This window comes from Glarea lozoyensis (assembly GCF_000409485.1).
Source record: "Glarea lozoyensis ATCC 20868 chromosome Unknown GLAREA1, whole genome shotgun sequence".
Lineage (NCBI taxonomy): Eukaryota > Fungi > Ascomycota > Leotiomycetes > Helotiales > Helotiaceae > Glarea > Glarea lozoyensis.
In genome coordinates, this window is record NW_007360983.1 from 585,419 (window position 1) to 606,344 (window position 20,926).

At 46.6% G+C, this 20,926-nt stretch overlaps 6 protein-coding genes across 6 annotated transcripts; 4 read left to right on the forward strand and 2 right to left on the reverse strand.

The window, feature by feature from the left end:
• Positions 1 to 415: 415 nt before the first annotated feature.
• On the forward strand, positions 416 to 2,161 carry GLAREA_08849 (Cytochrome P450; the record flags this gene model as incomplete). Its single annotated transcript, XM_008077810.1, has 6 exons — positions 416 to 475; positions 586 to 935; positions 987 to 1,197; positions 1,245 to 1,435; positions 1,482 to 1,702; positions 1,764 to 2,161. The coding sequence occupies 6 exons, from the start codon at positions 416 to 418 to the stop codon at positions 2,159 to 2,161; spliced, it is 1,431 nt and encodes a 476-aa protein (XP_008076001.1).
• A 961-nt stretch (positions 2,162 to 3,122) lies between these two features.
• On the reverse strand, positions 3,123 to 6,158 carry GLAREA_08850 (UBA-like protein; the record flags this gene model as incomplete). Its single annotated transcript, XM_008077811.1, has 6 exons — positions 3,123 to 4,417; positions 4,467 to 4,511; positions 4,563 to 4,923; positions 5,004 to 5,238; positions 5,289 to 5,778; positions 5,861 to 6,158. 6 exons carry the CDS (start codon positions 6,156 to 6,158, stop codon positions 3,123 to 3,125), a joined length of 2,724 nt encoding a protein of 907 aa, XP_008076002.1.
• Positions 6,159 to 7,336: 1,178 nt separating this feature from the next.
• On the forward strand, positions 7,337 to 8,599 carry GLAREA_08851 (uncharacterized protein; the record flags this gene model as incomplete). The annotated part of the gene is made up of 1 exon (XM_008077812.1): positions 7,337 to 8,599. The coding sequence occupies one exon, from the start codon at positions 7,337 to 7,339 to the stop codon at positions 8,597 to 8,599; it is 1,263 nt and encodes a 420-aa protein (XP_008076003.1).
• Positions 8,600 to 9,284: 685 nt separating this feature from the next.
• GLAREA_08852 (uncharacterized protein) lies at positions 9,285 to 10,152 on the forward strand (the record flags this gene model as incomplete). Its single annotated transcript, XM_008077813.1, has 2 exons — positions 9,285 to 9,315; positions 9,521 to 10,152. 2 exons carry the CDS (start codon positions 9,285 to 9,287, stop codon positions 10,150 to 10,152), a joined length of 663 nt encoding a protein of 220 aa, XP_008076004.1.
• A 1,014-nt stretch (positions 10,153 to 11,166) lies between these two features.
• Positions 11,167 to 13,177, forward strand: GLAREA_08853 (MFS general substrate transporter; the record flags this gene model as incomplete). The annotated part of the gene is made up of 7 exons (XM_008077814.1): positions 11,167 to 11,545; positions 11,625 to 11,781; positions 11,873 to 12,088; positions 12,165 to 12,527; positions 12,584 to 12,954; positions 13,006 to 13,073; positions 13,139 to 13,177. 7 exons carry the CDS (start codon positions 11,167 to 11,169, stop codon positions 13,175 to 13,177), a joined length of 1,593 nt encoding a protein of 530 aa, XP_008076005.1.
• A 485-nt stretch (positions 13,178 to 13,662) lies between these two features.
• Positions 13,663 to 18,302, reverse strand: GLAREA_08854 (uncharacterized protein; the record flags this gene model as incomplete). The annotated part of the gene is made up of 34 exons (XM_008077815.1): positions 13,663 to 13,944; positions 14,002 to 14,275; positions 14,491 to 14,506; positions 14,580 to 14,588; positions 14,891 to 14,948; positions 15,000 to 15,024; positions 15,109 to 15,132; positions 15,183 to 15,221; positions 15,268 to 15,299; positions 15,357 to 15,373; positions 15,440 to 15,470; positions 15,623 to 15,631; positions 15,705 to 15,718; positions 15,774 to 15,792; positions 15,851 to 15,867; positions 15,918 to 15,928; positions 16,055 to 16,074; positions 16,163 to 16,170; positions 16,232 to 16,274; positions 16,324 to 16,368; positions 16,417 to 16,439; positions 16,488 to 16,509; positions 16,596 to 16,611; positions 16,743 to 16,761; positions 16,893 to 16,916; positions 17,006 to 17,046; positions 17,104 to 17,130; positions 17,191 to 17,217; positions 17,380 to 17,420; positions 17,589 to 17,600; positions 17,658 to 17,711; positions 17,761 to 17,774; positions 17,827 to 17,983; positions 18,033 to 18,302. The coding sequence occupies 34 exons, from the start codon at positions 18,300 to 18,302 to the stop codon at positions 13,663 to 13,665; spliced, it is 1,740 nt and encodes a 579-aa protein (XP_008076006.1).
• Positions 18,303 to 20,926: the final 2,624 nt, after the last annotated feature.

Genomic DNA, 20,926 nt, shown 5'->3' on the forward strand with positions numbered 1-20,926 from the left:
GTACTATGTCTCAGGCTTAGATATCATTTCACATCAGATGAATAATACTAGATAAATATCACCAACTTACAACATCAGAATCACATGTTGGATCTTGCACAATCTCCGACGTTCCTTCCTCAACAAATGGACATGACGTTTCGAGACCAACAAATTCGAAGACCTGTGTGCAGTATGAACTGTATTATGCACCATTTTCCAAGATTTTTCGACAAAATTGAGAGTACTTACACCGAATGAGTCGAAGTGACTACATAAGAATGACTTTGTGAGACATAAGACGCGGGGTATTTATCCGGTTAGAAGAGGAGCATTTCGTGTGACCTGAACACTAAACTTCGCATCTTGGTTCTAAACTTCGCAAGTCTATCGTCTGCTCAAAGACTCATCCCTCGAAATTCATCTTTGTATCAAGATGGTGTTCATTCATGAGTCTCTGACGCCTGTGGCCGTCGCTGTTGGAGGTCTAATCGCTGTAAGTATCACATCCTCCATCTCCACTCTCACCGCATATTCACACCAGAGATAAGCATAAAAACCCCAGTAACAGCTTATTTCAACACCTTCATACTTACATCCTCTCAGAGCATAACATACATCATCCTCCTCTCCATCTACAGACTCACCCTCCACCCCTTATCCAAGTATCCCGCGCCCCTCCTCTGGAAGATCAGCCACCTACCCAAGGAATACCACCTCTTCAAAGGCACACTCACCTACAGAACAGCAGAATTACATGAAAAATACGGACCAGTCGTGCGTTTGGCGCCAAATACCTTGACGTATATACTCGAAGATGCGTGGACCGATATCTATGGGAGACCTGCACCGAGGAACACGCAACTGATTAAAGATGATGCGCAATTCGTTCCGCTTGGTGATAGTGCGCCGGGATTGCTTATGGAGCCGGATGATAATGAACATGCTAGAATTCGGTGGGTTTGTCACGGTTTTGGAAAGTATTTTTGCTGATTATGAATTAACAGACGAAATTTGAATCCTGGATTCTCAGACAAGGCAGTTAGGGATCAAGAACCCATTGTCAAAAAATACGTCGATCTCCTCATGCAGCGTTTTCGTGAGAACTGCCATAAGCCAGTCAATGCTGTGATGTGGTTCAATTCTACCACTTTCGACATAGTCGGGGATCTAACTTTTGGCGAATCATTCGATTGTCTAGAGACTTCCAAACTTCACGTATGAATCCTTCTAATTGGGTACTCAAATTTACTAACGCATTGCAGTTCTTCGTAGTGACCATCTTGACTGCTTTAAAGTCAATCTTGTTCATGGGCATCTTGAAAGGATATGGCCTTCACAAGATCCTCTTCGCAATGACTCCAAAGTCTGTCCAGCAAAAGCTTGAAGATCACTTAGGTGTGACAGCCAACAGACTGAAAACAAGAATGGAATCCAAATCCTCTCGACAAGACTTGTAAGTTCCAATCCCCCCTCCCAATCCCGCAATTAACACCCCCCAGCCTCACACTCACCATGAAACAACTCAACCAACCCAACGGCGTCAGCATCGAAGAACTCCACGCAACAACAGGAACCCTAATCTTCGCTGGCGCCGAAACCACAGCCACCCTCCTAAGCGGCTGCATATACTTCCTCGCCGCCAACCCCCCCCATCTTCCATGCCCTCGCCGCCGAGATCCGCAGCACCTTCACCTCGGAATCAGAAATCGACATGGTATCCGTAAACCACCTCCCGTACATGCTCGCCGTCCTCTCGGAAACCCTCCGCATCTACCCCCCAGCCCCCGCATCATTCAACCGCGTCACACCTCCCTCAGGCTGTTCCATCGCAGGCTCCTACATCCCCGGCAACACCGTCGTAGCCGTGAACCAATGGTCGGCGAACCACTCGACCCTGAACTTCGCTCGACCGTACGAGTTCCTGCCGCAGCGCTGGCTCGGGGATGCAGAGTTCGAGGGCGATAAGAGGAAGGCGATGCAGCCGTTTAGTGTTGGGCCGAGAGGATGTCTGGGGAAATCGCTGGCGTATGCCGAGATGCGACTTATTCTTGCGCGGTTTGTGTGGAATTTCAATGTTGAGCTTGGGGAGGGGATGGAGGGGTGGGCGGAGAAACAGAAGGTTTGGTTGGTTTATGATAAACCTGAGTTGCTTGTCAAGTTGACGCCTGTGAAAAGATGATCACGGTACTTTGGTGGATGTTGCTACTTGCTAGGTAATCTTCAGAGAAGTATGAAGGAACTGGAAATTGGTGGCTGGGAATACTGTGAGTGCGATGTCTTTGTCATAAACGTTGATTTTCGAGGGAAGGAGGAGAAGAGCTTTTGCGAAAATCTCGTAGGGTTCATTTGCTCTTGTTAATGTTACATTTCAACTCAATTTATCGGAGTAGAAAGGGGGAGGGGAAGTCCGACAACAATATCGGATACATTGTGAAATCACATGACCGTGTTAACGAGCATGACCCGGTCAAAACCATGTGAAAAATGTATCAGAAGTCATTCGTATTGCCTCCTAACTATCAAATCTTCTCCTTTCGTACAGATTTACGACCGCCCAACTATGCCCATTAGACAGCCCTTTTTGTAGTAGAGTAGAGTCCTTCCTGCACCAGATATCAAATTATGAATCTTTTGAGATATTTTGCCCAATTTCCACATGCGTCCGTTCTCTCCAATTTCTACCAGAAATGAGAAAAGTCCAAAGTAGCATGATGAACAAAAGATATCGCCCCTTCCAATTTGTAGGTCCTCTTGGCGACGAATTCGTATGGTGATTCGTGTTTGGTCGCAAGACGGTGTGGCGGAAATAAAGGAAAAACCTATTTGAAAACATGCATCGGGACCCCCTAACCCAAGGAGGTCAAGCGAAACAAAAAAAAACAAGTAGCATCAGGAAACAATTACAGACTAAGCAGCCGTTGGCTCGCCTGCCAACGCATTGATGAACGTTGTTACAATCGAGCCACCATAAAACCAGTAATGCGACCTCCAACGATTTCCTTCTTTGCCTGGATTGTACATGAGCCAAGGAGAAGAAAGAAGAAGAGTTGGATTGAATGTAGTAACACAGTTCTGGTTTGAATATTATCCTCCCAGGGACGACAAACTACCAAGGACGTGTAGCTACTTCGTGTGGCCGATTAGTGTCCGTAGTTGCCGCCCCAGCCACCGCGTTGCTGGTTGTTACCATAATAATTGCCGCCAAAAGCTTGATATCCGCCGTACTGGCTGTTTTGGTGACCTTGACCTCCAGCTTGGTGGCCTCCTGCCCCTGCTAAGCCAGAGTACTGACTTCCGGCTTGACTACCATGCACCCCCTGTTGGTGATGGCTTGGGTAGCCTCCATATCCTCCTTGAGACTGCGATGGTGGTAGTGCAGACCCTGGTGCTGCGTTGGTTGCAGATCCTGGACGTCCAGCTTGAGAGAGTGACGGGCTTGGTCCGTTGGCAGTTTTGGAATCACCAAAAGGTTTCAAATCATCACCTGCACTTGGCTGGCTACCTTGGTTGCCACTATAATGCTGTTGACCTTGGCCTTGGTACGGGGATCCTCGGGAGAAAGCATCGTGCGCTGCACCTCCGAATGCACCACTAGCCCCGAGTCCTTGAGGAGTCTGAGAAGACTGAGTGGACCCACGACCATACTCACCCAGTCCACCACCTATAGCACTGTCCCGTCCGTGTAAAGACGAACCACCAAATCCACCAGCGGCTGGAGACGATGCGTGCTGTTCGTATGGTGCACCTGGGCTCATTCCGTAACCTTGGTATGGTTGTTGATGGAGTCCACCTTTACCGCCATAAGGTCCTCCAGGGTAGTTTCCGCCGCCATAATTCTGGTATTGGTTCATGTACGCAGCATAATACGGACTGGAGTAGTAAGGATGGCCGTATGGGTAATTTCCACCCTGAGGTTGTTGAGGGTGACCTTGCTGGGGTTGTGCTCCTGGATTGGCACCGGGTTGCTGACTGGTTGGGTTTGGCGTAGTATGTCCACTGTTCTGACCCTCGCCAGCAGTGGCATATCGTGACTGGCTTGCTTGTGCGGCGCTTTGTGGGAACTGCGATGAACTCTCGGATTGAGGTCCATTGAACCCGCTATATGATCGATGCTGAGAGCCAGGTCCCTCCTGACCCTGACCGTATTGCTGTTGCTGATTATAGAAGCCATTATAAGCATTTCGTTGAGAATCTGCGGTATAATACTGCGAGTATTCGTTGGGGGCGGAGGAAAAGGCACCGGATTGGTTTTGTTGTGGTTGGGATTGGGAGGTTTGGTTGGGGTACCCTTCAAACGGACTCTGTGTGGATGGTGCTTGTTGACTGAAAGCATCATATGACTTTTGGGCAGCTGGCTGATCTGGTGCTCCAGTCTGTCCAAATCGACCATACTGGGAGTATTGAGCATTTGCTGGAGGGGCTTGCTGGGACGCGCCTGTACAGAACGTTAGTATCCTATTTTCACATGTAACTTTTTAACATACTTTGAGCACTTGGCAATGAAGGTGGGCTTGGAAGTCCAGGTGCGGCTTTGATGGTGTTAGATGTCGGCTGCGCATGCTCGATTGGCGAATACTTACCCGTTGGAGGAGCTGCGGGAAGTCCAGCTGAGGGTTGCTTTGGGGCGGGTTCTGGAATCGCAGCTGGTTGAGGGGTTGCGGTCGCAGGTGGTAATGAAGCTCGCGGAGCAACAGGGGAGTGCTGTGGTGGCTGGCCGCGGGTCTCAGGCTCTTCACGGTCTCCATCAACATCCTCGTCCCCAGATCCGTTAAGATTGAAGGCGCCAAATTGAACCGCGGCTCTGTCGACCTCTCTATTTCCAGGCATACGCACAGCTTCCTCCTGGTCAAGAACACGGCGTTGGTAACTTGCGGTTCTTCCAGAACCAGTAGCCTTCAGAGCAGAGGCTTGGAACCCACTACTTGGTGGAGGTCGAATTGGCTGGGCATGTGTTTGTTGTGATGCAGAGATTGGTGTAGAAGTAGCATTGGCTCGAGGATCCCAAGAACTTGCAGTGGTACTTGCGGCGGTGGCGGTGGGGCGGGGGCTGATGTATCGAGAACCTGTTCGAGGTTATCTTCTGTGAGTTCGTCATGAGAAGGCGTGATAGAGGCTTCGGCCTCCTCAGTGACAGCTGGAGCAGGGGTAGGTTCTGAGACGGGTTCGATAGGAGGGCTAGGCTCGGATGGAGCTGGGGCTTCTGGCTCTTCCACTGGGAGCTCTGCTGGTTTCTCTTGTTTGACGGACTCTGCAGGTCTGGACAAAGGTTAGTAAAGGGTCGGGGTTTGGACAGAAGCAAATCGTACCTCTCAATGTTCTCAGGAGCCTTTTTAGGAGTAGGTGCTGGGGCTGCAAACATGCTAGCCCAACTCTTCTTGATGCCAGCAGGAATTACACTAGAAGCTGCGCTAGCAGCAGCAGCAACGGGCTCTGGGACCGATGAGGCCCACGATGGCTCCTCGGTGGCATTTGTGGTAGATTCGGTTGGCTTCGAAGTCTCTTCAGCGGTCTTCTCAGTATCCAATGCGGTGGTATCTGGAGCGGCAGATGTTGGCTCGTTCTCCTTGCGTGATCCATTTGTGTGTGCGACCGAAGCTCCACGGGCTTTCCCCCCTCTGCCTCGATCCGTGCCTCGACCGCGGCCTCCTCTACCGCTGTCGAAACCAGCTCGACCACCACGGGATGGTCTAGATTGATTTGTAGAATCGCTAAACGGTGTTGCTGAGATGTCCTTGGCCTTTGATCTAGATCGATCTTTCTTACCCTTCGAGACCTCTCCCCATTGTGCGATTGTGCCTACAATAATGTCAGTACAGCTTCTCTGACATTGGCAGGGACCAGATGGGAAAGTTGGAAGGAAATCTCGTATGAATCATACCGTCCGTGATGCGACCAACAGTGGTCTCAAGGTCGCCGTCTGTCTCTTGCAGAGCAAATACTACATCTTCGTCTGTCCAATCTGGGAACATCTCCTTGATGGTTGTGACCTTGCTGCCATACTGTCTCTTTAGTTGGCCGACCTCGCCCTCATCTTCAATGGCTGGTGTGGCATGATCTCCGTTGGTTGCGTGACCTCTACCACCACCACGACCTCCTCTCGATGAGAACCCTCCTCGACCGCCGCGAGCTGAGCCTCTACCGCGCGTTGCGGTAGGACGAGATTGCACCTCAGACATTGTGCTGTAGGGCGATGTGATTGGGAAGAAAAAGCAGGCAGAAGGAGAAATGGATGCGTGGACAGAATAATGGATTAGGAAAATGTGAGGTGGTTTGGGTTTGGAGTTTGCGAAGGATAATCTGCGCTTACAGCACTCAGGGCGTCTGACGATTAGCGCAGTTTTTTGGCGGAGACGGGAGCAATCGGTCTGATAAAGCGGCGCGAAGAGTCACGTGATACCACCACAGTTACCATTCGAGGTCGAGGGTATCGATGGCAAGATCAGTATTAGGCACTGACCTTCGTTTTTCTCTCAAAAAAAGCTGATCTGGTCTTGTACATTCTCTCTAATTTGTAACTACAAATTTGTGTGCCAGAATTATCCATGAGTTGTATTAGCGTTCAAAGTGGTACGATTGATGTATGAATATCTTGACCCTGACTGCCTCTTTCATTCACTACCATTTGAAAGAAAGTTATTGAGCCTCATTACCAACTACCAACGACTTTGCAAAGCACTTTAGCTATGGTACTTGAACATGCTAGCACAAAAGAGTATTGCAGACTCAGAACAACGCATCACGTTTCCATATGCAACTTGGGTGCCGCTTCTAGGATCTAGCGACTTGTATCTTCGCGTCGCGCTGCTCTTCACCAAGCTTCATCAGTACTAGAGCTCTGCTTCATCAGACCCTGACGTACCTAAGTTGTAGCGTTGGTATACTGATAAAAAAAATCTAATGTAGATATTATATAATATCATGATTGTTCGAGAAACTAGATTCGAGCGCTGCCACCTTGAGTTTGGCTCTATAAGTAATACGTCCATTTCACAGTATGCAAACGATTCCCGTAGAAGATGCATTTTCGCGCAGGGCTGCATGCAACCTGGGAAAGTTCCCCACATGTATTAGAATGTTTACACGTGATCATGAACCCGCTCATGAATCTTGACCATCACGATGTGACTTCACCTCATGCAATTGTGATAGAAAAACGACCACACGCCGCTCCCAACCTTTGAATTTCCCAAAGAAACGGGTATCTGACATCATCATAGTCACCTGGAATCTTCGCACACTTGTTAAGTAACGATATCATCTGGTGACCAGCAATTAACACCTCCATTGCGATATCCGCCTCCTCACTTCTCCGAGCAATCTCCCCGAGGGCCGTTGGCCCAACATCATACTCGAAATGCTTCGCCCAACTCCTACACTCGCATCTAAGCTATCCAAGCTAGGCATTCACAAGCCTCTTCCACTCTCTAGTCGCGACGCCCATAAACTTCTCGGATTATTGAAGACGTCGTTTCGGAAACATCTTGATGAAGAACATGGCCCGTCGGAGGCATCAACAGCAGAAGACAGCTTGACGAACCCTTCTCGCCCAGCACCATCTATTTTAAAACCAGGGTCGCGTCAGCATCCTGCAGATCGACATTTCCATGCTATGCTATCCAATCCACTTTTCACCCACGCGGTTGTCCCAGGGAAATTTACAGGCAATCGTCATGAGATATTCAACCAGACGGTAGCTGCAGGAGGGATGAACATTGAGCTGGCAACGCGATACTTGGAATCCGTAGAGGCGGTGAAGACTTCTTCATCGATAGAATGTTTGAAAACCGATTTGAAAAATTCTGGAGCGGGCTTAAAGGTGTTGCAGTGGCTACGGTCGAGTGGTCTCTCGAACGGGCTCGAATTTCTCGAAAACGACAGATTCACTCGTATTCTGATGCGCTTCCTTGTCGCAGAAGGTCTAGGAGATATGGCTTGGGCGTGGGTGGCCAAGAGTCTTACCATATCTTCATCCCAGCCTACACCTAGTATCCCAGAGAATCGACTTCGAATTCCCCTACAGTTCTTGATTCGCGCACAAGTTCGTCTCGAAATGGGCATAACGGAGGCATGTACTTTACTAAGAAAGGCTTCCTCTTTATTGAGATCTCTTAGTTTCCCGCGCCCACTGCAGGACCACATCATCTACTCTGCACGAGACTCCATTATCTGGAATTACCTGAAATATCACTCTAGAATGAGTCCGGCTACAGAAGAGTCTTATGATATTCTGTATAGTTCACTGCCAAATAAGCCTAACGACCAAAAATATTTTATCTTTAAGGCTCACTTGCATCTTCTTCATCCAACAAAGCCTACTGCACAACCTGCGATGGATATACTCTCGACATGGCAGCCATCATCAGAAATACGTGGCAATATGACGGATGAACAACTTAAGAAAGAGCGCTTCATTATCATCAACCTCGGGCTCGATCTGACGAACTTCTTGCTAACGCATGATCGTATTGATGAAGCAGACTGGGTGATGGAATATCTAAGCAGCAACTTTCCCTCAGCGTTAGGTGTAAGCAAGAAATTGACCCAGAAACGCGCCGATGCTACTAGCGAGATTTCCTCTCTTGATTTATTGGGGGCTTTGGATATGAAGATTGCTTAGCTGGTGCTAGATGTATCTGCATTGAATCGGCGTTTTTGGCACTTGGAGGATGGAGTTGGAATACAGCATGAATGCGTGGATTAAATTTGTTGAAAGCGGATGGCAATCAATTACGAAGAATCACTACACTTCTCGTGTCCGATGTAACATATACCGCTCTTCGCATCTCTCTTGTTTCCTGGTCTAACAGTAACTGGATATATGCTACGTCGGACCGGTACGACTCTTGTGGCATTCCACGGATCAAGGCTATTTCCCCACTTCTCCACATTGTTTCTCTTGGCCTGACGCAGCCTTCCCATAGGTCAATTGCACCTAATACATGGCTTCCCTGGTAAATCGGGAATATCCCGTACTCCGTAGATCTTCGAAGGCGAATCTATTACCTCAGCTGCTGGGACCAACAAGAAGCAGCATCTGATTCCACTTTGCATGCTCGAGTAAAGGTCGGGACAGGCACATCCAGCCAGCTCCACAAGCGTCATTTTCCCACCTGCCAACCCCAACGACGTCCCGTCTCCTCTTTCACTTCCAAATCTGCTTTCTTGTCGCAACATCATAATTGTGTCGGCGCAACGTATCTAGATTAACCGCTTGCATCTCAAGACCTTTATCTATCTTCTAAAATCACATTTAACACTTTTGGTACGGGAAGAACCGAAGCTCAGCTTCATACGTCATCGAGATGTCTGATCAGGTACAAGAAGGTGACAAAGGTAGGAATACCTTTTCTTTGGTTTTTCATACATGTTACGGCAGGTCAATGCCTTACCAACAGCTGCGGTTTATGTATGGCATCATTTATAGCTTGTTGTAACCTCAGCTATATCTTCTCCTCAGTGCAGCTGTTGACCCCGAACATCCCCCGGCGCATTCAAATCGCATCAACACTTCGAAGTATAATACTAAAAGATTGTCTAGTCTCCTGGAACTGGAATGGTAATCATCCATCCGGTACCGTAGGCGAAGTCAAAGCCGGCGAGGTGACAGTCACATCTCACCGCGGCAACCAAATCAGCAAGACTGGCGATGAATCCAATCCCGCAGTTCACATTGAGCGCAGCGGAAATGACGTTGTTAAGACTGCGGACGAACTAGACATCGAGGAGAAAGCCCAACAGAACGGTGACTCTGAGAAGAAGGAAGACTCCAAGTCTGAAGACAAGAAGGAGGAGGCTGCTGAAAAAGCAGATGAACCTGCCACAGACAAGGATGAAGACGCAGTAGGCGAGAAAGAGGACGAAGACGCCGACAAGAACGAAGAAGCAGTCTCCGATGAAGCTCAAACCGGCGACAAGCGCAAAGCTGATGAGAAAGTCGATGCCGAGGCTGAGAAGGAGGATGAAGACAAAGGCGAGAAGAAACAAAAAACCGAGAATGGAGAGGCCAACGGCACTACCAAGAACGAGAAGAAGGAAGAGGGTGCCAAAAATGGCACGGAGAAGAAAAAGGCAGGAAGGCCAAAGGGTCCTAATTCAGCGCCTAAGAAGGAGAAGAAGGAACCTGCGGTTGGGAGGGCGGCTAGGAAGACCAGAAGCCAGGGCGCTGCTTAGGTGGTATGCCAAAAAAGTGTTCTTTCCAACAAAATAGGACTTGGGTGTTTTCTTTGGGGTCGGCATGGTAGGGGATTTGACTTGGCTAAGTCGGGGATCTCAAATGATGAGCTAGGTGGGAGCGGACGTCATGTTTTTGGTTTTTTCAAGTCAGGATTCGGTGCGGTTTTTGTATATAGGTTTTGTTTTACTGGGGTGGGGGTTGGAAAATGCCAAAATCTTATTAAAATATTTCTACCTATGGCCCTTTATGTCCTCTAGGTAGGTGTTCGATGAGTTGAGAAGTTAAATGAATTTGATTCTACTATCCTGGCAATTCCTGATTGTAAGTAATAACACCTATGCTGCTTTTATCGCACCAAATTCCTAATTTATTGGAAGATCACAGCTAACTTTTTACACGTACAGTACTGTATACACTTCTGTCTGCTTTACTAGGTTCATGTTGCGCGTCGGAAATTCTACATTGGAAAGATCGTGATGTTCATGGGACAACCAAATCGAAGCATTGGCTCTTCACCTTTGACGTTTCCGTCCATTCTTTTAATCTGCTTGACAATAAATACACTCTTGACTTTGAGACCAAAACAAGAGTAGGGACATTGAAGGTGAGGGTCCGCCAATTCTTTTCGTCTAATATCTGTTCAATCTAACCAAGTTACAGTAATTGACTAAGATTCCTGTGTCAGTTTCTAAACAAGTAATGACCTGGGCACTACCATGTACGAGATACAAAGTTACTATATCGAGTTACATTATCAGCAAGGTATCTTGACTGGAGGTTGCTCTCGCTTATTTATGCCTCCCTGGTTGCGTTTAGGTCTCTACGATTTCGGATGGATTATCTTGCCGAGATCGTGAAGATTTCAAAGCTGAGGGAGAGCCAAAACATACAAAACACAAAACCATGGCCAGTTCTTCAGTTCTCCGGCTCCTCAACTTCTTCATGCCTTCTTTGGCGACGTAAAGTTCGAAAATCATACAATTTTCTTTTTCAACTGCTCTACGTGCAACATGTTTACGAAATCTTCGTCCCAAAACACTCTTATGTCTACAAGCACCAAACGAACGAGATTCGAAGACGAAGATGTCGAATCGATCGCGACATCCGGTCGTGGAGGACGCGAAATTGTCATTCCCTTGAAATTCTTGGATGATCGAAGTCGAGAAGCATCGATCCGAACCGATACTCGATCCGAGCCTGATGTCGAAACTCAAGCCGTTACGGAAGATGCGCAAGAAAACAAACACGAATACATGTCAGGATGGAAATTGCACTTTCTCACTGTAGGCGTCTGGTTGGCGCTCTTCTTGAGCACGCTTGAAACCACCATCGTCAGCACCAGTCTTGTTTCCATCACGAATGCAGTTGGAGGATTTGACATGAGAGATTGTGAGATGGCATTCTTCCACCCAATGACTACTTGGGTCCGAGTTCGACGATCTGAGATCTGATGCTAATGTTTACAAAGGGGTTGTCACTAGTTATCTGATTACTTACACTTCCTTCCTGGTTATATACGCCAAATTTTCCGACTTCTTTGGCAAGAAGACAATGATGCTCGTTGGACTGGCCATTTTCATTATCTTCTCTGTACTTTGTGGAGTTTCGACCAACATGACTATGTTGTAGGTTTCCTCTCTTCACATTTCATCGATCGTAACCTACACAATTCTCGAGCAAAACTCAAGTATTTCAGAACCATGGCTCACGATTTAGAATCATTTTTCGTGGATTTCAAGGCATGGGAGCATCAGGGATCTATGCTCTAATCATGGTTATTGCACCTACTCTTATTCCTCCGTCAAAATTCCATATATACATGGGCCTCATTGCAGCTTGTTTTCTTGTAGCAAGTGTTTTAGGTCCTGTTCTAGGTGGTGTTATAAATGAGAAGGGTGGCAATTGGCGTTGGAGATGGGTTTTCATGTTGAAGTAAGTGAAGCAAAATTCCACTGTGGCACACATCCGCGAAACAAAATTAAAACCGCATGAAACTGACTCGAAACAGCGCCCCAGCAGGTGTCCTCGCATTCGTACTACTCGCAGTCTTCTTACCAAGTTCTAAACCTGCGAACACTACATCGAGAAACCACTTTCGCCTGAAGTTCGCCAAAGAAGCACTCTCACGTATTGATATCGGTGGTACTATTTTACTCTTATCCGCTTCAGTCCTCCTTGTTTTTGCGCTCGAAGAAGCAGGGTATCGATATGCTTGGGGCAGCCTGACTATAACAATTACCCTGGTACTAGCCATAGTAAGCGGTATTACTTTCGTCACATGGGAGTTTCTGTTGGAACGATCGGATAGCAAGCGGGAACCCATGTTTCCGCTAAGTATTCTGAAAAACAGGGTGGTGGCTGGGATGATGTTGTAAGTATCATTATCTATGCGTTAGTTTCCAGGGCCAATTGCTAATAGAAAGATAGATCAGCCTTCCTTATCGGCTTCCCATTTGTAGTCATCGTCGTCTCAATTCCACAACGATCCCAAGCGGTCTACGGTGCTTCACCCGCAGAGGCCGGACTCCACCTCCTCCCACTGCTCTTGACGTCTCCGCTTGCGACAGCATTATCAGCCTTTCTCACAGGTAAACTCAAAGTCCCTCCTATGTGGTTGATACTAGGCGGGGCTGTCTTCCAAGTCGTCGGTGTTGCATTAATGTGCAGCATTAGTATTGACATAGCAGAGTTGCCGAAAATGCAATACGTGTTTGAAGTCTTGATGGGTCTGGGCTTTGGCATGGGATTGAGTACCTTACTCGTGCTTGTCCCGTTGGTTGTTGAGGAGAAAGATCGACGTATGCGTTACAACACCTCGTAATATATTTCGCGACTAACAAGCATGCTAGCTGTTACAATGGGAGCCTTAACCCAAGTACGCGTTCTTGGTGGAACCATCGCACTCGCAATCTGGCAAGTACAACATTTTCATTTTCTCACCTAGCCACTCATGAGATGATAAACACTGACTATACAATACAGTTCCGCAATTCTCAACAGTCATTTAGCATCCTCGCTTAAAGGCATCATCACCCCCTCGGAAGAGAAAGCCATAGCTGAAACCATGTCTGCGATAGACATGTTGACGATCGAGCAGCAATATTTGGTGCGTCGGATTTTTGCGGAGGGATATCGGACTCAGAACTGGTTTCTTGCAGTCATGACTGGTCTGGGCTTTTGCTGCTGTTTTCTGATGTGGGAGAAGGTTGCACGGAGAGTGGAGTGATTTGGGATGGTTGGCTGTGGGTTGAAGAAAATTGAATTTTTTCAATTCTCAACATGCAATCACAAAAATGCCACTGGATGCGTCATTAGAATTGAGAAAAGGGCCAAAGCTGGAGCTTCAGTCGTCTCGAATGTGTCATCGTCGGGAAGATAAGGGTTTAATCAGAATAGAATTGTAGAAGGACACCACCTGACAGTATAGCCGTAGCTGCTAGTTGATAAAATATACACGAAAGTACCCTCTCATTACCTCCCCCCTACCACAATCAATCTCCTCCACTCTAAGAGTTTGTGAACGTGATATCATCAAACACAATCTGCGCGCCATTCGGATTAACACCGACACCACCATTAGGACAATTGACGAAGATGTATAAAACCACATCAGTGCGAGCGTCAGAACTGAACGTCCCAGTCGTCTGTTGATAGAATGTGTTGAACCCATTCGTCGTATTGGTAGTAGCGACGAGATCCAATTGCCCATTGTTATTTCCCATCGAGTACGTGATAGTACAGCTCATGGAGTTAGCTTTCGTATTCGTAAGTCCCTGGATGTGAGTCCACTGCACAAACTTAGTATCTCAACTACACGGCGTAATGAGAGTTATTATTAGACTTACGATACTGAATGTGTAAACGGTGTTAGGACACACAAAGATGTGCTGGAGATCGAATCCTGCACTTCTGGCTGCGAGCACCCCGTAAGTGACGAGACCGACTTGATTGCCTTGACGCGCTGCTGTCGCGGTGCTGGAGAAATCGTAGGTTACGCCTGTTAGTCCGGTGTTGGATACTTCCCATGGGACGTTGGCGCTGCCTGTTATGCCAATGGCTTCGAAGCCTAGGTCGACTCCTCTGGCTGAACAGCCGGGGCCGGCGACTCCTTGTGGACCACTGCGATTGAGGTTAGCATGTTGAAAAATCGTCTCGCAACTGTGGGGGTGGAAAATGATGCTATGATGATATATTTGGAGGATTTGCGTTGACAAGCAAAGTGGCTGCCAATGTACTTCTTATGAGATGGTTCTCAGAAGTCGATAGATGCCTGCTGGAGATATGTCCGTACTTGTGCTATCCACGGGGAGAAAGGGAAAATTGTGAGAACTGACGTGGGTCCCGTAGCGCCTACGTTCTGTTAGTATTGATATAATGATCAAAAGGGGTGAAGATTATATTCAGAGACAAACAGGAGACTTACCTGTTGCACCTGTTTCATGATTTAGTCATCAGCCATTAGTTACAGATGACACAAAGCTCGATGTCATATTCTCTGCTTTCGATCATCCTTCTCAGGGACGAAGTGAGCTCACCTGTGGCACCTATTTTCAAACTTAGCTTGATGGAAAAAGAACCTTCGCATCGACAGGATGCATGGTTGTAACTGTTTCTGTGGTAATGGTGCGGAGAGAAGACGTTTGATCGTCAGAGACCACAAGTTCAGGGTGGCATAGATGAGGGCAACGACATGCTTGACTCAGCAAGAATGATGCACGCGAATTTTATAAGCACAACTGCCGTAGGCGGTCTTGATATAACGAATAAGAGATATTTCACCAACCTGGCAATCCTGTACACATTGTCAGCTTCCTTAAGTACTTTGAAGACTTGAAAGACTTACCAGAACTTCCTTGCAACCCTTGAATCTACCCAGCCGAAGATATCCAGTTAGTTCACGACTCTCAGGCACGATCTCGAGATGTTCGAGAAGCATCGAGTTGTAGACTTACGCCTTGCGGACCTTGAGCACCAGTCTAATATTGTCAGCAGAATGTACTTCTGTCTTCACTAGGAGTGAAGGCACTGGGGCTGGGAATATTGTGTTTCACCGCGCCAGCTAGACCTAGGATGTGTCAGCGAACGAAATAACGAGTTAGACTTCATTCTACTTGCCTATACTACCGGTATCTCCTTTTGCACCCTATTTTAACGTCAGTAATGGGTTCGGACGAGGATTAGAATGAGAGCGAGTATTTACCTGGGGCCCTGTTGCCCCTAGTTTTGTCAACAGTGGTTAGCTTTATTTCAGCGGCATTGGCCCGCGATGCGTGTTCCTCGTACCTGTGCTGCCAGCGGCGCCAGCACTTCCAGCCTAATGATTGTGTCATTAAGAAATGTTGAAGATAGGGTCACCGTTGAAGATAAATGGATTCGAGAGGGTGGAAACCATTGGCAAACGGTAACAGGCACCGAGAAACAACGATATCTCGCGTGGATGGGGAGGATTCCAGAAGAACAACGTACTGGACCAGTCTAGTTATCAGTTAGCATTCATGTGCGTTCTCAAATTGCAGCCATGGCAGCCCATTATATGGAGAATACTTACAGCACCCTGTGAACCTATTCAAACCCGTTAGATAGAGTTAGAGCCCATGTTGGAGTGAGGATCATCCACCTGTATCTCCTTTCGTGCCCTATTTCTATGATTTAGCAATGTCAAGTCTCAGAGTTGAAGTTTAAGGTAAAAGTCACCTGGGTTCCTGGCGGACCTAGGATTGGGATTAGTCAAAAATTTCGTAATACAGAACGAAAATCCAACCTGGCGCTCCACTATCCAAAAAATTAGCATGCGTTTTCCTTGTTCGCTCCGGAGCCGAGAGCTATATCTAGAGATCAAACATGCTCCCGGCCACTAGGAACCAGAGTTTGAGGAGGGAACAAAGGAAAAATACGTACTCTGCCCCAGAGCTACCAGCCTGTGAGGTTCGAATGTCAGCATATAGTTTCTTCAGTTGCCCGTTTTGAGCGGGTCATCGGAAAGAAAATTGGTGAGTGTCTCATTACCGGACCAGCTGAGCATATATGTTAGCGATAAGATTCTTCTTAAACCAATTCCCCACTGCGGAGTCTTACTAGGACCTTGAATTCCAATCCCGTCTTCTCCAGGGGCGCCATCCTATGTCCTGTTAGAATAATGACAAAATCAGCATTCGGTTCTGATTTACCAGTCCATCGGCGCCGGCTACGCCATCTACTCCATCGCTCCCATCCTTCAAACGTCAGTTTAAGCGGACGAAATATCGTGAGGAAATCCATACACTTCCATTTTCTCCCTGAGGGCCTTTTTTGTGTCAGCATTGTATATTTGTACCATCGACTGTATACTAACCTGTTTCTCCCGATGGCCCAGCCTATTGGCAGATAGTTAGCATTGAAGATTTAGTTTGAAGCAAGTCGTGGAAAATTGGCCCTTGAAGGGAGTTTCTTCTTCACTCACCGGACCTTGGACGCCACTACATAATTGAAGAGTCAGCATTGTCTCCATGCTCATTCAAAAGCACTATTATTTAATTACAATATCCAGACTTTGAAGTTTTTCAAAAACAAAGTTCTTTCTTGATTGCAAAGGAAAAGACGAACTTACGGTGAACCATTAGTACCAGCTTTAGGTCACACGTTAGCATTCCTCAGTTCAATGTAGCTCGGCGCAACGACCAATTTGGCAACCCTTTCAGGTCTTGTGTCGCCATCTGGTTCCTTCACGCTTGTTGTGGTTGAAACTGGGTTTTCTTACGTGAACCAGCACTTCCAGGTGTCCCTTAGGCTTAGAATTAGCATAATAAAACACTGGGATCATTGAGGATTCGAATAATACCAGAGTTTCCTGTAAAAAGGTCAGCGAGTTACTGAGACAAAAGCCTGACAGAAAAAACAATCCCTGCAGCCCCCTAAATGACACATGTCAGTTCATGTCTAAAATATTTCCAGCTCTAGGATCTACTTACTGGGGACCTTGAGATCCCATCGCCCCTCTTTAAATACAATCAGTCAGCTTTTTGTGTCTATCTTTTGTTCAAATTTGGTGTACTAACGGCGCGCCTTGAACACCCTGCGATCCTCTATTTACACGTCAGCAGTTAGATCAATCTCCCATTCATCTTCATGGCAAATCTTCTGTCACGAGGACGTCGACCATTGCGTGTATGGCCGACAAAAGCTGTCCTTGGACATGCAAATTGGCCACGAAGGTGAGCATAACCGAACGCCTGCTTGCCACCTACGATGTCCCCGTGTCACCTTTGTCTCCTTTCGAACCAACGCCCTAATCATTGGTACGTCAGTAAGTATTTATCAGAATTTGGATGATCGTGAAAACAAGTCTCGACAAAATCGACAACAGAATTGCGTTACTTCCGTAAGACATGAAGAATTGAAATCCTCTCGATATACCTTTGACACGTCTAATAAGATATGAAGAGAGTAAACTCACTGGCACTCCAGGCTATAGAATCTAGGTTAGTGATCTTCTTCACATATTGTTCTCAGGAAGAACTCTCACCACTCCAGGAACTCCCGATTCTCCTTTATCGCCTTTATCACCTTTCGGGCCAGCCTTTGGGATCTCATTAGCGTATCACAAGACACTCTTGGACATGACTGACGACGCCCGGTGGACCTTTCCACACGTTAGCTATATTATATGAAAGACAAAGAGATGAAAAGCTAACCAGGTGGCCCCGGAAAACTATCCCCGCTTCGTAAAACATATATGTTTAGTCGACTCGAACCACCGCAGATTTGAGAAGGGTTTCCTGTGCAAGGCTTATTGCATTGACTAGCGGGAGCAACCTGTGCCACTTTGCTGATCGATTGTCTGCAATAGCACTGTGAGACTTTTAGCTGTTATACTATTGGGAGGCTACAGTAGTCATACCGAATTCCCATTCTCAACACCAAAATACAAATAGTTTGAGCAGGCAACCGAGCAAAATTCAATAGTGTTGTAAGTGCTGATAAATTGTCTGTATTTCAGTGTTCGACCAGTGGTTTCAGTGTAGCACCCTTTGTATGAGTAAACAGCACGAGGAGAAATAGTGCGAGGCGCAAGTGTATTGACGAGGTCTGTGCCAGATGAAATCGGGGATCCAGTAACGGCCGCGAAAAGAAGTAGACCTCTGGAGGCGAGTAGTGTAGTTGACAACATCATGCCAATTCCGTGAGACTGCGGTTTGATACTGGTTCAACACCAATGTAGAATATAATATATGTAAATGAGTGTACGTTTGCTGTAGAGAGGATAGATGTGGATAACTCAAGCATTTGTACCAAGTAACTAAGTCTGAGTATTGAAGAAGGGGGAGAAACAAGAGCAAGCCACTTACTCAGAATAGACTGAGAATGTGTACCTCCTTTTACGACTATGTAAAGTTTCATGAAAATCCCTGTTCTCGGAAGTAGAAAGCGCTCCATTGGGAGTGTGGAGGCACCAATCGCAACGATGGATCTCATCTGTCACTGAGACTTTGAGTAAGATCTTTGAAGTAAGATCTTGAAACAGATAATCTGTACCTAGCGATGAATGAATACGGTTGTTCATGTTGAACGCACTTGCAGAGTACTCGGAAATCATCATTTCAGCACTTTTATTCGCTCGAAAGTGTCCTCCATAAAAAAAAAAATCTATAACTATGAAGCACTATGATTGGGAGGTAGGGTACATGCACCATGCCCCGAGACTTCGAAGCTGAGCCATGGAATTCCGAGCTCTGAAATTAAATAGGTACTTGACTTTGAGCAGTTTGAAGTCCACGTGGAAAACCTCATGTCAGGAATGCCTTGAAGCAACAACCAGAGAAGACGCCAATCTTGAAAATCGCGCATATTCCAGAGATCCTGCGAGTTTAACAAATGATTTGTTCTCTGCGCGATATGAATTGAACTCCATGGACTTTTTCTTAGTGGGTCTTGGTAAGGTTAGCTGAACATGTTTTCGTTAGAAGAGACAATACCCAGGTACTTGGTAGATGTGAGGTCTGGTTACTCGATCGTAACATTCCAGTCTTCCGCTGCAGATTCGAATCTACATACCGCTGAAGAAGATATGCGAGGTCTCACTGCTGCATATCCATCCGTCTTTGCCGATTTGGACGGACATGAATCAAGATGATTGGAAATCATCATACGCCCTATATTTGACTAGCGTTCTAGTTGAGGTCAATTGCAACCCATCTATACTTGTTATCGTCCGTTTACCAACGAAAGATATAAAGTTGAGTTTGAAATGTCGATATGTAACAATCAGAGCAAGAGCCCTTGCCTTCGCGACAAGGATGATGCATCTTAAATCACATGACTCGATCTAGCGTGTTTGTCACACGCTAATCCGAAAAGGATTCGTCAACTTCACTTGGGAAAATCATCACCCAACATCAGCTCACCTATCAAAGAGTCCGTTTCAATACTAATCGTGTGCGTAGTTGGTCTTTTTTAAGGCATATTGAAGCAATTACTGCTTACTGTGTGGAGTTGGCGTGTCTGTAATCTGCAACTCGGAGCAGAAAGCGGAGCAGTACAAAGAAAGAAAATTGATATGCTTTGGTTATAGTATCTTGCAGAGACTTTTGGTCGACAACAGAAACACCCAAAACTACAGCCACTGTCTGGGGTCACAATATTCGCAATGGGTGTGATTGCATTTCCGCGAAAATGCCACACTGTTTCGAGCCGACACTCAAAAGTCTCTGTTCTATCGACTTTGGGGCCATCCCTAAGCATCAGATACCCATCTCTCGAGTTGTCACCCAAGAACAATTAGATACGAGTACCTCATTCGTGATAGACGTGCTTTGTTAGTTTGAGACCTATGCACAACAAAGTCAGGCCTCCGAAGCTCTACCTACACTTACTTGATGCAGGATGTCTGCTTGCGCATTGACATGTTGTTTAGATCAATTGAAAAGAATTCCAGTACCTTTGATACCATCAAAATAGTTATTATCCACGAATGGACGGATTGGAGTCTGAGTTGTCGAGACTTACGGAATTTAGGCCCAGGTCAGGCTATGTTAACTCCCGTAACAAGAAAGATGAAATCTTGTGATCCCTTAGCCAATTCTTCTTTAGTTCTTCGACGCGTTTCTTTGGCTGATTCTTGGCGCCGGGCTTGAATTCATGACAACCCGAAGGGATTTGGTACTCTCTAAGTGACTTTAGCAAAGGGAGAAATTCCGGGCACGATGTTTCTTTTGAAGAGGTGTAACAGGACACCAGTATCTTTCCCCACCAAGCAAAGTCGCAAAAGTACACAAAGCAGGCGCGTAGCACACGGGAGAAGAGTACGAATAGTACTCAGCTTTGTATCCAATCTCCCGACTTTCGATATAATGCACGGCCGGTAATCCTTATGCAATCTTCACAAATACCGCGAGTATACTTGTTGTCCAGATGGAAAAATATGCCATATGAATGACCGTTGATCGTTTGATAGATCGTACTCATTGATTAAAAGACTGCGGACTCGAGTGACAAATGATCTCAATTCTATTTAGACTCCTTTTATCAACTACCGATCAGTTTCTTCGTAGACTTTACGTTTAGAGTAATTCCCAGACATGTGCCGAATAATGATGCTCGCCGCTTGTTACCATTCACCGGTTCGAGCGACCAAACGGCATTTCTAGCCGAAGTTTATGCAAGGGATTCAATATATAAACATCAACAGCTTCAATGAACACCAATCATAAGTGATGTTGAAATAAACAGTTACGATGCCGGAGTGGTCTAACGGGCAAGTCCATATAGCTAACTTGATTTCGTCGGGTCGAATCC